General features: G+C 32.0%; 1 protein-coding gene across 2 annotated transcripts in view; it reads right to left on the bottom strand.

The window, feature by feature from the left end:
* Positions 1 to 19,243, bottom strand: part of LOC118193766 (beta-alanine-activating enzyme-like) — an 87,051-nt gene extending 67,808 nt beyond the window's left edge. The window contains exons 1-3 of one of the 2 annotated variants that reach the window (XM_085814527.1): positions 18,695 to 19,243; positions 4,179 to 4,299; positions 1,718 to 1,968 (exon numbers count right to left, since the gene is read on the bottom strand). In XM_085814527.1, coding sequence (XP_085670653.1) covers positions 1,718 to 1,968; positions 4,179 to 4,299; positions 18,695 to 18,933 — 611 coding nt within the window. In that variant the 5' untranslated portion in view covers positions 18,934 to 19,243. The remainder of the gene's footprint in view (positions 1 to 1,717; positions 1,969 to 4,178; positions 4,300 to 18,694) is intronic. The other variant, XM_085814526.1, reaches the window with a different exon arrangement.

Raw genomic sequence — 19,243 nt, 5'->3', positions numbered from 1 at the left:
GAGTATTGCACAGGAACGACGTGACAGAACGTCGAAAGAACTTTCAACCAATTACAAAAACGTAACACGTAATAATATTGAACTGTAACAACCACCTTTGTGAGCCCTGCAAGAAAAAACAAAAAGGTATTAAAAAGGGCACTGATGTGAAACTTATGATTGATTCTGAATTTAACTTCCATTGTCAGGTAGATCTTACCGATTCCCAGTCTCAGCCAGATAGAAAATATAAATTTGTTATGCTGTATCAAGATCACCTCACTATCTTTTTTTTACATATTTCGAAGAACAGTTTTCTAACGGCACTCTTTCATTAATTTTTCAAAATAACATTTGTATTTTAAAGGAATGAACATCTTTTAAATAATAGCCTTATCATAACCTTTTTCAAACTTTGCCTAAAGAGCATTTGTCATTCTATAGGATGCCTAGGTATTATATACAATGCCTAGGTAAAGTATGTAATATTTCTTTTATTTCATACTTTGCCTAAAATCAACTGGCATTACATTGCCTAGGCATTCTATAGAATGCCGGCGTTTCATACTTTGTCGGTAACATATACATATTAGCTTGCATGCTTAGAATTCAGACTACAGATAAATTTTGTATATCACTTCTCAAGGAAATAAAACCTGTTGTCACTACATTTATGATAATTTGTTTCCTTGAGAATCTTTATTTAAACCTTTCTCAGTCTTAATTTTTCCCTCTGAATTTCTAATCCCCAAAAAGGTTTTCTTAGTGATAAACATTAATATATGTTCTATCCTGAATTCAAAAATGCATATTTTTGTCAATAAGCAGTTATTTGTTTGATCTACATGTGATATCCCATTCACTGATTTCTAGTTTTCCCAGCAATGTTCTATAAACAATATATGCAAGTTCTATAAACAACCTGATGTAATAAATTTCTTCAAACTAAAGAGACTTAAGTTGGCTGGTTATCTGGCCAGAATGCATGAAAATTGGTGCTGTAAGAAAATCTTTCTGTCAAAGCCCATGGGAACCAGACCTCGGGTGAGACTCACTGTGAGATGGATTGAATGTGCTCAAAGTAACCTAAGGATTCTAAAGATCAAAAACTGGAAAAGAGTTGCCCAAACCATAGATGTCTGGAGAAGGCCAGGGCCCATTCTGAGCTGTAGAGCCACAAAGAAGATGATGATGACATTTCTGATTTATAAACCATTGTCAGAAATTTTTATTCATAAACTTTTTTCATTCTTTATCACAATCATTCTAAAAATGTGTAAACACTTTATAAATTTTTAACACTTTTATAAATGCTTACTTAATCTTTTTCCATGGGCTATAGAGGCTTTTTTTTTTTTTTTTTTTTTTTTTTTTTAATTTACTGAAGCCACTTTTTCAACTATTCCATCAGCAAAGAAAAATAAATAACCACAATTTGCCATTTCCTGCTCCGTATTACACAGCAAATTTTAAATCTTCATAATAAACTAAATTTCTTTCAATGTGGTGAACATATGTGACTCATTTAATGTAGTGAACATATGATACATTTCCCAGACCCCTGGAAAAGGTTAATCTACTTTCACTGAAAGAAAAATGTACTAGTATTAAAATACTTGTAGATTCATTTATATAGTAAAATAAAAATTCTATGCTTGAATAGAATATTAAAAAATTAGGAGAAAAAAAGGGGGAATTTGCACAACTATGTTTTGGGTGCATAAATTAGAAAACTAACCTGAGATCTAAAATATTTGGCACTATGCAATGATGGGGCACTTGAACAATTTTTGGCTCACCAGTAGTGCCAGAAGTCTGCATAATATAAGCTAATTGTGAACTATGCTTCTGAAAGTTTTTGTATAACATTCTTGATCTTGAGCATGAGTCAGCATTACAATTAGATGACTGCAGTATACAGATCTTTGATTTCATCAAAAATTCATTCGATTTCTTTTCCCAACAAAAACACAGCTGATTTTTAAAGTTCTGAAAGAAAAAGAAAAAACAATATTGAAAATTTTAAAGTTATTACTGATTGCATAGAGCAGTGTATAATTTCTCTCATCAGGAATAAAATTCAATTAAGTATTACACTAGATTTCAATCTAGTTATTTTGGATGCTGGATTTTCAATACTATATTAAATTATCTTAATCTTTACATCATCAATTTACAGCCGTGGCCAGGGCCAGTTTAAGACTATTACCCATTCGTGGGCTATACATATTTAGTCATTCCTACATATGCAGAATATAAGCAAATTGAAAAACCTAACTCAAGTGTGGGAACCTACTGGTATATTTTCATGATAACTCTCTATAGCTGACACACATAAAATAACCCACATAAATACAACATGCACAAATTTTGATTTTATTCAAACAGAAAGCATACAAAGTGCCACGCAGATATATTTCAAAGTACTTGTAAACTGCATTCTTCTTGCTTTCATATTTTTTAACTGATCAATAACCTCAGATACTTCTAAATTCCCATATAATACCTCTACTACAACTAGAAATCTTAAAAAAAGAAAGAAAAAAAAGAGAAAAAATCGTCATACACTTTGTTATACAACTTTGTAATACCACAACAATTTTTACCAGTTTTTCATAATTAAAAAGTTACAATCAAATTAGAAAATATCAGTTTATTATTATTATTTTGCGATATGTAAAGTTCTGAAATAGTTCTGCAATTTCACTATGAAAATTCTACATGTTACTACCATTAACACTTGTACTTTCTTTAATCTGAAACAAGCACATCAAAATAAAATTTAAAAAAAAAAAAATCCCCATGTTGCTAGTGGCTTAGATTTACAAAGATATTGAAATATGTTATATTAATTTAACATATTTCAATATAATGCTAAATTTATTCTTGTACGTAAATTTTTCCATCTCCAATATATTTATTAAATGCTCATCAGATCAGAGAAGTTCATCCAAAATATTAAGCTTCATTTATATTTGATTAAGAGGACTGCATTTTACTTAAAAAATCAAACTTAGACATAATATCCTATCATATTAATGAAGAAAATAACCTGAAACATACAATCTGATCTAATGAACAGCACATAATTTATTTTCATGTCCTCCAAAATTATCATCTGTCACAGTATTTAATCGGAAGATTTAATTAATCTAAGAGGCCCAGTACTTTTAGTCAACACTCATTTTATATTACTTCAGGATTCATTTTATATCACTTCAGGATTCATTTTATTTCAGTGTTCATCAAGTGATATGACCATTTCATATATTTCAAGACAATAGTGAAGCAACTATTTTTGGCAAAAGAAAAGCTACAAAGACAATCAAACCCCGATATAGTGAACCCCTAGTTATAACAAATGAACTTTTAGGTCCTATCCAATTTCCTATAGACTTGAAGTTTTATATGATAAAGTGAAATTCCAAATGTCTAAAAAAATAGATATAACAAGTTTCCTAAATATCCTAGGGTGAATTTTTTTTTTTTTTTTTTTTTTTTTTGTTTGCTCAAACATTTTTCGAGAATTTCTCTAACTTTCAAGTGAAAATTCCTCCTGTTGAAGGCATTATAACAAAAAGCACCTTTAGGTTACTATTTTTTTTTTTTTTTTTTTTTTTTTTTTTTATCTTCACCCCCACCTTTCTCTATATTCTAACAAAAGGCTACCTGCGGCAGGTGCAGCACTCAGTTCTCGGAAAACCAGAACAATAAGCATACCTTAGGAGATTCTACTGAGCCAAAGAACTATTGATCCATTGATATGAAGAGCTTAAACTGGTTCTTTGACTCCATTTGAGCCCTTTGATTGAGCTGTCAGACAGCACACTGTCCAAGGCTGATGTTTGTTCAAAATTCTAAATACATACTTTAGATGGAAATGTGTAACTGGAGGAAAAGATCTAAGCCATGACTTTTACACTAAGTAATTTATACAAAATTAATAACATATGGTAAAACTGAAAAAGAATGAAAAAAATTTAATAATTACATTAATAATAATAAAGCAAAACTTTTGTTCTCTTGAAATTCATAAGGATTAATTATGGGAGGGTTTGACTGTATACTGCCCAAAATTTTAAGATGGTATTTTTGATCAGTTAAACACTAGAACAATGTACTGTGTAATTAATATTTGTATACATAAAAGGAAATAAATAATTAATATTTGTATATAAAAAAGGAAATAAAAACTTTACCTCTAAAAGAATATCTTCAATAAATATAGTTGAAATGGGCACATATTTTTGAAGATTCTGTAGGGAAAGCAACGGATTACGAATATCCAAAAATGCAAAAGATGATGACACTTTCAGGATTCTAAAAGAAATAATGATAGACATAATTACTACAGTTCTATCATGCACCTCACTGAAATAAATTTATTACTTAAGGACTATTCACAAGATTGCATCACAGCAGTTCTTGCCAAGTTGATCATACTTTACCAAAATCCATGGTCTTTATAATTACAAAAACTTTCTTGCTTTATTAAATTAATATCATTAAGACGTGCAACAATTATGATAAATTTTTTAGCAAAATGTTTTGATAAAACCAACAAAATCAGTATACATTTTGATTAAACTAAGAATAGATGCTTTTATATGCAGTAACATATTACAAACACATAATTTCAATTGCAATAATTATACTTCGTAGAAAAGTCACGAAGTCCATGTTAGTTGAATCATCTGAAAATTCATGTGATGCAGAGCTGGGAGAAACTGATGTATAACTTAAGCAGAGTGTTCCAGTATTGCAAGAAAATACACCACTTCCACAAACTAAATATATGTCTCATAGTGCAGACACAGACTTGATTCTAAACCAGGATACTTCTGCTTGTAAAGAATTGGATTCTGTTCATAATTCTAATGCAAACATCGAAACTGGTTTTCAGGAAATAGTGGAAAATAAGCATGCACCAATTGCTAAAAATACTGAGGTGAACTATATGCATGATGTGAACAGACTACAGACTGTGGAATAAACTGTTCAGATCTTCTTGTGGATGAAAAATCTGAAAAGACTTAATCTTCGGACTGTGATATGCAAAACAGAAACACATCTGAGAACTGCAGTGAAGAGTATTTGACCCAGGTATAACTTAATGAAAAGCATGAGACTGAAATTCATTCTGATCTTTAATTTATATAATTTAAATTGTTATGTAATTAATTTGTGTATGTAACTTGCAAATAGTGTAAATACTTGATTCCTTCATCTTTATTTACCTTATTTGTTTGTATGATTTGTAATGAATTTGGCTACTGACCAAGGATTGTACTGCCTGGGACGTGCAGTCCTTGGGAGGGGGAAGTGTTAGGAAATGCCCAGCCATGGTAAGAGAGCTTCCCCATAAAGTGGTTTTAGGTTTGCCGGAAAATTTCAAAGGAAGGCAGGGTTGCCATATTTGGCACAAAATTGCCCATTTAATGACAAAATTGGCGATATGCCATAAACGGATGCAGAACCTTCTGGAACGAATTCTTACCGGTTTGGCCCAGAAAAATCCTGCCTGCACGCAGAGTAGCAGTTAGTCAGTTAACAGTGAGTGTCTCATAGTCTAGCAGTGAGCTGATCATCAGTCTATCGAGTTGATTACGTGTTAGTGCCTCGTCGAGTTTTATCTTGAGTGTGCTGAGCTCCAAGAATGACTGAACCGAGTCGGGAGCTGTACTTTAATGCTTATTGCTGAGTGCATCGTGAGTTGTAGCATGGAGCGTCTCAACAGTATGTAGAGTTCTTAGAATGACTGAACTGAGTCAGGAGCTGTACTCTGGTGCTTTGCCATGAAGCTGTCTCTACTGTTGTAGCCTGATAGCCTGAAGGCTGCGATTGCTGGCTGTTTCAGGGTGCTTGTCGTAATTTTTGGATGACTATAAACGTGTTTTTGGAACTGTCCTGAATAATACTGGCTAAGAAATGTTTTCATTCTTCAGCAAGTGTTGTTATTAACTCCAAATCCATGAACCCATGCATAAGAAAGACGTAACAATATTATTATTATCTACATTATAAGCTATTTAAAAAATCAATCGATAAACCTTCTTACAAGCAATTTTTGGTACTCTTCTGTTATCGGGACCAGATTCAGAAATGTATGTTTGTATGTGGGTATATGTGCATGTACACACAACAAATGTATGTACGTACAATATCTACATGCATACTATGAACACATCTATACATCCATACATGCATATATACATATATTTCTGAATCCAGTCCCAATAACAGAAGAGTACCCAATTTTTTCCCTAGGCTGAAATTTTATAGCACTCTCTTTAAGCATAGATTCAAATCAGTTGTTCCTTTTAGTGATTTTCTGGAAAAAAATACTGTGTTCCTACAGAAATTATACTGTGAACTTGCGAACCAGGCAAAATCAGAAGTGCATATTTTAAAACTGAGTTTAAGACAAAATGGTTAAGGTATATTTGAGGGTGCCCCTTGGATTATCGCAAAGTTGTTGTTTCATTTATGGTAACCTGAGTAGTTGAATTTTATGGAAATCCTATTATAATGTAATTGGTTGCGTGATTGTGGTGAATGTGACTGATGGGAAAATATTTGTTGGAAGTCAGTTAAGAAGTACGTCGCGTATTGTGTACTCTGCAATATAAAATGGCTGCCAGTGGTAAAGTGGATGTTTGGTATTTAAGAACAAAAGAACAAAAGAGCTTCTTTTTTTTTTTTTTTTTTTTAGGTGGTTGAGAACAGAAGAAAGGAAACTTTTTTGGATGTAATTGAACAGAATTATAAGTGTCCTGTTTGTACGTTATATGGTTTTTAAAGTGAAAATATATCATTGTGTACATAGACAAAGCCAAGGGAGTGTGCAATGCCAAGATTGGCAATTCTTTAATTTTTTTTTTTAAAGTGAAAATAGGTCGATGTGTACATGTCTACCGAGTTCATGCTATTCTTTGACTTGTTATTTTGGATTTGTGTTGTGGCGATTTTTGGCATAAAAATTATATTTAGTGAAAAAGAAAAAAATAATTATGCAAAAAGTTCTGAAAATGAACTCGTACAAGTATTCAGAAACTTTGAATAAACAGTATGTATTTTAGCATTTTAGATCAGGGATTTCACTCCTTTAAAGTCTTTAAAAAGACCGGGTTTTTCATGCCTTATGCTTTCCCCTTTTAAGAAATTTCTTGCTGTAGTGAACAATGGTGATTTTAGGTAGTTTGATTCATCCTGAAAAAGAGACTTTCCTTTACAAAAGGGAGGAAAATTAAGAAATTATTGTCTAAACTGTTTTCCTTATGAAGGGAAAAATTTAAGGTGCAACTGATTCCAAATCAGAAGACTACTCAGTGATACATAAAAGAGAATGTACACTGCTAAAAAAAAAAATGAGACAGTGCTATATCTCCTGTTCTACTGGGCCGATTGACAAAATTCAAATTGCGTTCTTCATGTCTCGAAAGCGTGACTTAGGATATATATTAGATTTATATATAGCACTATTCTAACATAGGTATTTTGACACAAAATCGGACTTTTTCTGAAATAACATACCAATTTTTTTACATATTTCGATTCTACGACTCAAATTACGCCTAAATATGAAATTTTGTAAAATTTGGAGCGAAATTTACGGAGAAATTCACAAATTTATGTTGGCACTTTTTGTTCAGTTTGCACCAAGAATAGTTCACTTGGCGAACGTCTTAATATATGGCAACCTTGTTTCCTTTCCAGTGAGAGGAAAAAAAGTCACCATCATTCTTTTTTCCAAATAATATTCTTTATATATTTTTTATTATAACTGTTATTATTTTAAGTAATTTTTTCTTTGTCGAATTTCATTTTAATTGTTTAATTTGCATTTTTTTCTTCGAAAAACTGTTTTAAAAATTTCTATTTACCTATTCAAACTGCGTCAATAACGGTGCAGCGTTTATTTATTTTTTTTTTTTTTCAAATAGTTTTCTTTATATATATTTATTTGTCATAGTTATTATTTTAGGAAATTTTAAAATTTTTATACTTTTATTTTAATTGTTTGTGTTGCATTGTCTCTTCAAATAATTGTTTTAAATTTTCTATTTATTCCTTCGAACTGAGCATTTTAAATATATTTATTAATATAAATTTTCCAGAATTTGATTTTATTTATTTGAATTGCGTTTCTTTCCGAAGAATATTTTGTAACCCAGACTATGATGCATTTGAAAACTGCATATATTAAAAGAGAAATTACAGTAAAGCACAGTTAACACGTCTTTCAATGTTCCGTTCAGAAAAGAAATATATAAATAAGAGAGATGTATAACGGACATTTTAACATAGGATGACTTGCATACACTGCTTTAAACAGTTTAATCATTGTGCCCTTTGCTTTACACAGTTTTATCCTACATTTGGTTTCTTAAAATGTTATTCATATTTTAGTCAAATATTTTATTTTTGAAATCGCAAGAATCAAATATTATAAGATTAAAAAGTTTTAAATTAAAAAAAAAGTAGAAATATTAAATTTTACGCAAAAATTTATTTTTTCTTTTCTTTTTCTTCAGGCATTCTACTTTATTCTTGCTCTTTTTCTTTAGGCATTCTGCAAGTATATTAAAAAGCATCCAACTTTTCGAAATAATCTTGGTATTTCTGACAATCATTTTAAATAAAGTTATCGCCTTCCATTTCATAAAGGCCCACAAACGGCCGAGTGGTAGAGAATCGTTGAACACTGGTAGTTCACTCCGGGGTTCGAATCCCGGTAAACGGGCTGGTTACATGGGCGTTTTCTTGGATTTTCTCATGTGCACTGTGTATGCTAGCTGGTTTCTTTTAGAAAGTTCATAACGAAGTATTTGGTCAGAGCCTTTATCAGTCTTTAGAGGCTAAACATTTTGAAGGTATGAGATGAAAGGAAAGTCTGGTTTCATCAAGAGGTTTTGGTTTATTTAATAATGCCTAAGGGAAGGGATGCCTTCGTGGAGGACTTTCTAAGGGAAACTGGCTCACATACATGTTACATATGGGGAAAACCACGAAAACGCCCATGCAGACAGCCCGCTCGCTGGATTCGAACCTCGGACCGAACTACCAGTGTTCAGCGATTTACCGCTCAGCCGCTGTTTCATCAGGAGGAAACAAAAACGTCTTTAGGTGACATCCACATACATCACTGGATAAACTCCTGAATAGTCAAATAATTCGACTGAGAAAATCATGGGATTCTCCATTTATGATACGATATGATGTTCTATAACGTAATTTAAATTTATACAACCATATAGTTTACAACCAGTCGCTCTTCACTTTAATCTGTAATGATATCGTTTTTGTCTTTTCTGTTAACACAAGCTCAATTGATGGTATTTGGTGGTGGTGGTGTACACGTCCAACTGTTTTCTCTTTGAACACCTAAATTCTTTGAAGTATCCTGAAGGTATATTCAAAAGCGTCCAACTTTTTGAAACATCTTGGTATGTCTGACAGCCAAATTTCCCTGCAAATTTTTGCTTACTTTTCTCCCTAATTTTCTTCTTTCCTTCTACAGTTATTTTCAGTGCTCACACAAAAAATTAAGATTTTTCGATTCCTAGACTTCCATAAATTTTGCATTCTTGTCAATTTTTTTAAAATATCAATTGCATCAACTGCGTTTCAGCTGAAGACAGCTTTTCATTTTCTAGACATTTTAACTATAAACAAAGTATAGAGCAAAGTCCAAAGCATAAATATTTTAATTAAAAGATTTTTCTAAATGACAAAGAAATAAAACAGTCCAGCAGGGTTTATTCTGTACCACCGAGTGACCCGATTCTTATATCGGCTGAAACAATCTAAATCATATTAAAGATCATGTTTTTTTATACAATCTATAACGCGAGAGAAAAATTAGCTTCTTAAAACATTCTTTCTAAGAGGATTAATATAAAATATTATATTTAAATATATATTTTTTTAAAGCTGGGACTTGAACCAAACTGTCAGACTTTTAAAGTTTAATTTACATGGTGGTTATAATTAAAGTTCCAATTTGAAATGGTAATAAAAGGAAAACTACTGGACCAAATGTTATCAAACTTGGGAATCGTGTAAAGGAGGTTATGGGAATTTATTTTCCATAGGAAAAAAAAAAAAAAAAGAGTTCAAAAACTCACCACCAGTGGAAAAATGGCGCTGTATACAATATTGGTAAATGAAATAAGACATGAAAACATCTGTTTAAAATGTGTTTAATAGTTTCCAAAACGTGTTACAAAGCATGTTCAATGTAGCGTCCCAGCATTTTCCGAGAGCAAGTTAAATCCTGTTACTGCATTCTTAACAGCAGTTTTCTTAGCATATCAGGAGGAATGTTACGGACATTTTTCATTTCTGCCAAATTGTTTAGAATATCACCATAAACAGTGCTTTTGAGATAACCCCATAGCCAAAAGTCATAGAGATTGAGATCTGGTGGGAAGAGGGGAATTGTCGGCCTATAAGACGTTCATTTGTGAAATGTTTCCTAAGTAACTGTGCGACATACGTGAGGTGGGGCCCAGCCCTGCATAAAAATCGTAGTATCTAAAATGCCATGTTACTGCAGTTCCATGCAGTTCATGTATCACGAAACATTTTAAAATTGACTCTAAGTGAGCTGCAATCACAGTGGTCCAGCTGTCGCCTGCTCTTCAGAGAAAAATGGTTCAGTTATAAAACTAGCTGTCATTCGACACTAAACGGTGTGGAATGACTGCTATGCAATCGAATGCACTAGGAGAATGCAATGGAACTAGATAGATAACATGAGGGATTTCTTTGGCCCGAATCGATTAAAAGCGCTTTGAATCAGTATCTTTATGTTTTAGTGCCAAATTCAGGCTTCAAAAATTACAAATTAGCGATCTGTAAGAAAACGATTTCCAGATTGTACGCACTTGTGCGAGTGATTTGCGATCTCACATTTTCTAATCGCTAATTTGTGGTTTTCACGGACGAATTTCTCACTTACACGGATGGCGCACTCGACTTTTATCGAACTCAACGCTTCTAAATGGTAATTTGTCTACTTCAAAGTTTCTTAAGGGTATGCAACATGTTAAACCCGTGTAACAAAAGGTTAAGTTAGATTCCGACCCATATTTCGTTTAACAATATTGCATAAAGCGCCATTTTCCCCCTGGTGGTGAGGTTTCCAACTTCCTTTTTTTCGCGGAAAATAAATTCCCATGACCTTCTTTACACGATTACCAAGTTTGATAACATTTGATCCAGTAGTTTTCCTTTTATGACCGTTTCAGTGTGGAACTTTAATTATAACTACTCTGTATATTATTAAATTTTAATTTGAAGCTATGCGTTATATGTATACCAAGCGTAAATTTTTCGCTTTTATGGAAAAATAAAGAATCAAAGCAAATATACTTAGGATAATGGACCAAAACTGAAAAAATTTCCCCTCCCTTCCAAAATAAAATATTGAAACTTCGACCTTGAATTTATTGGATTATCGAAATATTTAATTTGACTTGTCTTCTAAGTCCTAGTTCCGACAACAATTCCGTCAAAACTTCCGAATTACTTAAGCTAAAGTAAAAGATTTAGTATATATTCACTGTATGGTAATAAAGTAATCAGAGTGGAATAAAAATAGATTATAAAATTTACGCTGATGCAACTTTTTATCTGACTGCACAACATGTAATGGAAGAGAAGGCTTGTAGAGATCTGTTTTTGACATGCCTCTAAAAGTAGATGTCATACTCCTTTTGTCTCTTCAATGTCAAAAAACTTTCCTTTGAGAGGCAACTTTAGTTTTTGGGAAAGAAAAAATCACAAGAAGACAAATTTGAAGTACATGCAGGACGATTGAGTACACATACTTATTTTCGGAACACAAGCGGTTCTCCGACTGGTTATTGAATAATGAAAAGATGCATTGTCATGCAATACAAAACATTCGGAATAGGTTTTCTGACTGAAAACGTAAGATTAAAAGTCATCTGCTTAATTCACAGTCATTTACAAGTCAACTACTCGGGGAATTGCAGAATCGTTTTGATCCTGAGCTTGTAAGACAAACCTAATATCCTGGATTTAAACACTTCTTTAATCTTCCGAGAACGTTCCTTCTTTAGCTCATATTCCAAGAATATTAAGTGAATACAATTATTGCAAAAGCAATTGAATATTCATTTGCACTACGGCTTGGTAGTTTACTAACGAGTTAACAAAACTTAAATTCTGCTTTTTGTGTCTAACAATACAACAATATTTTAAATATATAGAAATAAAATATTAAATTGGAGATTTAGTTGGAGCCTCACCAGTTGCCTATCATTTGAAGATTGTTAAATACTAATTGTTTGTTGCGAAGTCTAACCCAGGCTGCATGGTTGGTTTTCATAGTTTTCTAGGTTCTCTTTACAAAGGTTCTCTATGAAAGCATATTAATCAAATAGCTCCCATGTTCTTTCTATGTTAAAATAACCAACTAACCTCGTTTAAGCGCGATTTCTAAGTGAAGTTACTAGCAAAACCCGAATACTCATTAAAAATCATGTAGCTTGCCAATCGGGAGTAACATGAAAGATGCGGCGCCAATAATTGAATTGCTGCTACGGTATGCTGTTTTTAAACTTAGATGGTCGTTCCTTAATTAAATAGCCCACCAGCGGCCGAGCGGTAAAGATGCTGAACACTGGTAGTTCGGTGCGAGGTTCGAATCCCGCGAATGGGCATTTTCGTGGTTTTCCCCATGTGTAACGTGTATACGAGCCAGTTTCCCTTAGAAAGTCCTCCACAAAGGAATCCCTCCATTTAGCAGATAACCCTCGTGTGCTTTGCGATAATTAAATAATCCAATCCTTAATTAAATGTAATTGATTTGTAGCTTCTACTAGAGCTGACGGTTAGAATTGAAGTGTAAATAAATAATATCGTGTGCAATATTTGCAATTTATAAGGATTTATTAATAACCGTAATAATTACTTATTATATTACTAATGATTAGGATTCAGTTCTTGACAATTACATTCTAAATTAGAATTTTAAGAATATAATGAAAATACGCTACGCACAAAAATACATTTTAAGATAAAAAAATGAGTTGATTTTTTATGTTTTAAAACTTCTTGAATTTATTTAATAAACATCGTATCCTCGTTGTTAATTGAATCCAGAATGTTGGGTGTCGTTTATATAATTATTCTTACTTGTCCACAGAATCTGCTGACTTATCCAGCCATTAAGTAGCTACAGATCATTTCTACACAACCACCGAACTTCCATTAATTCAGTCTCTAGAGGGTTGTATGTTTATATCATAATTTGACTTTTATAAAAATGATTATTCTAAATCTTATGTTTCTATAAAAATATACTGTGCTTTAAAAATATGTATCAGCCGCTCTTTCAGCCACTTCAAAAGCAACAGTTTGTTTTTAGAAATAAATTATGCAGTTTCTGTCATAAAATTCAAATAAACATCAAACAAAAATTATCAGTTTTAGACAATTCGATTTAAACGAAGTAAAGCAGAAGACGATAAAACGCCAAAGGTAAAAATTTACTCATACAAAATTTTACTCTTATTTTTTTTAAAGATATAGAGAAATTAAAAAAAAAATACTTAAAAATTTGAATAATATCATCTATAATTTAAAAAAAATAGCTTTAAATATAGTATTAATAAATATTTATTACGCATCATTGAGGGAAAATATGTCATATAATTAATTCTTCGTAAAATTTTACTTGAAATTTAAGGTTAAAAATAGCTGTGGCAATTCAGTGTAACAAAAATCCATAGACCACATTTGGCGTTATTATCGCTCAAAAAAAGATGCCAAATTTCAAAACGCGAAAATATGTAAATTCGTGTATATCTTAGAAAATTTTGAATAAAAAAGCCTAATTTTTTGCAGATATGCTTAAAAATACACCTACTTTAAGATGATGGTAAAAATTTTATAAGTTATAATTCAAAATTTTTTCGAAAAATTTATAAAAATGATTTTAAAATAGAAATTTTAAAAATAAAACGCAAAAAATGGGTAAATTTTATTTGGAATGAACCTAAATTTCGAAATGTGAGAGAAAAAATCAAAAAAGTTTAATAAAAAAATAGATATTAATAAATATTTGCCAATTTCAATTAACATTGAGGAGCTAAAATTTTGAGAGCTAATATTTTAAAAACTACTCGTACGATTTTTACAAAACTTGGTATTCTGGCATAATTTGAATCGTAGAATCGACATATGGAAAAAAATTGGTATGTTATTTCAGAAAAAGTCCAATTTTGTGTCAAAATACCTATGTTAGAATAGTGCTATATATAAATCTAATATATATCCCAAGTCGCGCTTTCGAGACATGAAAAACGCAGGTTGAATTTTGTCAATCAGCCCAGTAGAACGGGAGATATAGCACTGTCCCTTTTTTTTTTTTTTTTTTTTTTTTTTTTTTTTGAGCAGTGTACATACACTCTTTTGCAAAAACATCGAAGCGCTATGAAGGAAGTGGTTGTTTTGATGAAATTGAACATGTGTGTAGCTCATACACAGATAATAAAATGATTAAAAAATCAAGGTCATAGTATCTGTCCACAGCTCAAAATCACCAACTGAGTGTTCAAATTAGTAGTTGGTCGAACCGCCCCTGGTAGCAATGCAATATTGAGGCAAGGAGTGTAGAGTTTCCTAATCATCCTGCGACGCATTCTGCCAGCCATTCATCAGTTGTCGCTCCAGATCTGCGATATTTTGTGGTGCCCGAATCTGGCGGCCTACTACGCCCCAGATATGTTTGATTGACAGAGTTTGCTGCAACACCACTCCAGACGACTCCGCCGATGTTGTGGGGGTCAAAGGCAAATGTCTTAAAGGCCTCTGTGAGTGTAACCGTACCTCAGACAAGCGCTGCGAGATGGTGGATGATACCATTGCTGCCAACATTTTGCACAGCAGTGTCTGTACACTGCAGGTGGTGGCCTACTGCTCGGTATGACCTTTGTGCAATTCTGCAATGCGACCACGTTCGAAGTCTTCGATATCATCATAATGGCATCTTTAGTTGCTTCTTTACGGAATTAGAATTGCAGCAATAAAACAAGATAAATTTTCTGCCTCTGTTACTGGTTTTATACTTTTCAAATTATGGGGTATGATCGCAATTCCTGTTCATTTGCTTTTTTAAAAATTTGATAATTTGCATGTTCGATCAAAATGTTTTTACATACTAAATTTCGTCACGATCGCGAAAGTCCTTCTTGGTGCTTTGATTTTTTTTGCAAAAAAGTATATATATATATATACATAAAGAGAGAAAACATTCTATTTCTCTATATTATAGGCCATACCTTTCTTAAAAAAAAGGTGTATGACATTTTAAGTAATGGTCTTAATTTATCTTACTAAATTAAGTGCCTTTTTAAAGTGATAACAAAAATTAATTCTATTATATTACGATGTTACAAAATTCCTCTGTATCTTTTATTTTATAGATATTTTTAGTTTGTTTTTATTTATCAGGTCTCTGTCTAATTTTTTAATGCATCTAAAATTTTTTCATAGATTTCATGAACATATTTTCTTAAATCTACAAACATTCATGGCTTCATCAACAAATCATGCAAATGTTACAGTAGTAAAAAAATAAAAAATCATTACTACATAAATGATTAAAAACTTAAACTATATGGAAATGTTAATATTTATACTGCAGAAAAATTTAAATTTAAAGTCTAAATAAATATGAAAAATTTGCATCAAAATTTAATGCCTAACAATTTAAAATATGCAGTGTTTAGTTCAAATATGACTTGTACTACACATTGTTCGTATATTTTGTATTGCAAATGTTTTGTAGCAAAAAGCTTCCAAATCAAAACTTGAAATTTCTGTAGTGTATACAGATTTTGAAAGAATGGAAGGAATTTACAAGATGACACATGCACAAATGAGGTTATCTTTGAATTCTGAAGCTGCAAGAATGAAAAAAGAATTATAAGGAAAAATGGATCCTTAAAACAAAGACCTTTGAAAGAGGAAAGTGATTAAGACTACAGCGACATCAAACTTGACAACTCACTTTTCAGCTTGGAAAATGAGGAAAAAAGACATGACCACTAAAGTGAACGTCCTCATCCTTTCAAGCAGGGAATACCAAGGCCACTATAATGGCCATCCTGTTCCCAAATGGTTAATAAAAACATGAAATTTACAATACATGAAATATTTCTTTAGATATTTGATAGCTAAATTTATCCTTTTCATACCTTTGGCATGGATTTAACGAATTTTTTCATGAAAGAATGCTCCATTTTTTTCCATTTCTACGGAAGGGTTACTTTTGCAGAAGCATCGTGTGCTTCCTTATTCTTTTCTCTCACTCACATAGGATTTAAATTCGGAGAGTATACAGAAGTTTTGATAACTTTTCATAACAACTACCAAAAAAAAAAACTAATAAATTAAAAATATTTTATGCTATGTGTTTAAGATCATCATAATGATAGAAGTTGAATTTTGCATTCCAAGTTTTCTACTAGATGCTTATACTAATCCACACTATTTTTGATGAACACTAAATACCTTAATCTAAAGGCAGTGAAATATCATCAAACCTATATGCCTCTTCCCCCCCCCCGTGCATGACACTAGTAACAGGTTTTCCAAGATTAGTTTGAAATTCGACTTTTGTCACATATTAATTTGTCTGTTAGACCCAAATAAATTATTATTAAATTTTGACTTTTCTGCAAATACAACTTTATCCCAACATGATAAAAGGCCCACCAGCGGCTGAGCGGTAAAATTGTTGAACACTGGTAGTCCAGTCTCAGCCTTGAATCCCACGATCTGGTTAGCTGCATGGGCATTTTTATGCATTTCCCCATGTGTAACATGTATCGCGAGCCAGCTTCCCTTAGTTTTCCTTGAAGGCAATCCTCCCCTTTGGCATAGCCCTCGAGGTTTTGCCGTAATCATATAAACCGAACCAAACCCAATATAATAAAACTTTGCTTTGAGAATGCCAGGATTATGTTTCTTGTTGCCTTGCTGACAAATTTTCTTTTTGTTGATTGTTCAAATATCCACATACCTTAAATGACTCTTTTTTTTTTTTTTTCCAACAATCTGCTAGCCGAATTACGCTTATGCTAGAACTTTTATGGAACAAAAGTGCTTAATCATGATGAAGATTAGGTGCGAAATTGGGAGAAAGTGCACAATCGCAAACTGCTTGCCGCGTTTTTAAGAATTCCACATACACGATATCCATGTACACGTCGACCTATTTTCACTTAAAAAAAAAATCCCAGAATTGCACAAAAATGGCATTGCGCACACTCTTGTCTTTATCCATGTACACTGCTAAAGTCCTAGCTAGTAACCTGTATCGCCTTACCAAAATGTCGCCAAACTACCTGTTACCATATTCCAAAGATTAGCCAAAAGCTTCAGTGTGAAGTTATATAGAAAACCATTCTTCTAAATCTGCTAAACATTTTACAGTACTAATTTTTAGGTCTTGCTTTATTTTTTTATAAAATAAATCTGCAATTCCTTGGTGTTAGCCTGTAACATCGTACATATTTCAGTGCATTTTTAACAGTCTGATGCAATTTCCATCAATTTGTAACAACAAAGGTAGTTAAATACTTTGAATCATGGGTTTTGGGATATTTTGAATAAATTTCTAACAGAATTGGTTGTGAATTTGTAGCCTCTTGCCATATTCAATTCATGTTTAGAATTGTTAATATATTTTGCTAAACAAGTAATAATTTCCAAATGCAGATGATAATTCTTGTAATGTATTTTTATTTAAAACAAAAACTACAATGAGAAACAATGCTTACCGAAACATCTAAGTGTTCAAATTATGCAAGTTACTGATTAAAACTTTCTGAAACAATCCGAACAAATTATTTTGGCTCTTAGAATTGGGTGGTAATTTTGGTATAAAATTGGGTGCCCCTTCATTTGGCGACAAATTCTGTTCAGTTTTGGTGATGACACCCCATTTTTGGGTACCATGATATTTTTAACTTAGTTTCAACTTTCTGATTTTTTTAAAGTGAAAAATAGATCAATGTACACATGGAGCACATCAAGTCAAGGCAATGTGCAATGCCGAGTTCATGCAATTCTCTGATGTTTTTTCAATTGAAAATAGATCAATGTGTACATGGACAACGAGTTTGTACAATTCTTTGACTTCTTATTTTGGTTTTGTGTACGGGTCATCTTTAAATTGTGCCTTCCTGGTGCTGATCTTGGCATAAAAAAAAAAAAAAAAATCGACAAAAAAGCAAGGAGCATCTAATTGTAAACTTTTACCATTATTATATTATAATGAGTATTTTTACGATATTTATTTTAGAAAAAGCAAGGCTTAAAACAGAGAACAAAATGAATGTATTAGAAAAAAAAAAAAATACTCTGTGGTTCAATATTTATTATATGATCTTCCCAAATAAATTTTAAAAATACATGAGTGTTCATAAACAAATGTCAGCCACTGTAATTACAAGAATGGTTGCAGATAATGTGAGCAAAATACATCTAAAAAAATGACAAGGAACTAAAAAGTGTCTTGAAACTATGAACTGAAAGTATGCAAACAACATTACACTCAAATAGTTTTTGCTACGATTAAAACCCATTTATGCCTAGCGCTCCATTAATGCAACTGGATTCATGGTCATAACATTATATATCGTATCAAACATATTACTAATATTTCATTACTTACCCCAAAATGACAGATGGCAATAAGAGGTTTGATTGAAACAGACAGCAAACAATTGATTTCGAAGCTGAAATTGAAGTAAGAGCAGTCGAAATTTCATTAATACTCTCATATAACTCACTGCTTGTCAAAATATGTTTGTTTAAATCATCATAATAATATATTACACGAAAAGATGCGAGCGAGCAACGATCAAATAAGTCATAAAGTGTGATATGTTCTTGCATGTTTCCAAATATCATAGAGTAAAATATGGAGCGGAATGTGTTCCTATACTTGTTGTTATGTTACTGAAGTTCTCCCTCGTTTACAAAAGTAAACTAGAAACATCGAACATGACATGCGTTTGACACATTGGTTCCATCCGTTCCGATAAACAGGAAAATATAAGTTCGCGCTACACTTCCTTGGAAAAACAAAACAAAACATTCTTGCACGTGTTTGCAACGGTAACGATCGTAAGTAACCAATCATATGTCGACTTGGGATAATAAAAAAAAAATTTGGCTGCACCCAATTGAGAGATATCTCTCCTTCCTTGATATGAAGAAT

Source organism: Stegodyphus dumicola, chromosome 4 (genome assembly GCF_044657685.1).
Source record: "Stegodyphus dumicola isolate Sdum_Otavi_A_Nest chromosome 4, ASM4465768v1".
Lineage (NCBI taxonomy): Eukaryota > Metazoa > Arthropoda > Arachnida > Araneae > Eresidae > Stegodyphus > Stegodyphus dumicola.
Note: the sequence above shows the minus strand (reverse complement) of the source record. Positions and strands in the feature narration are given on the sequence as shown.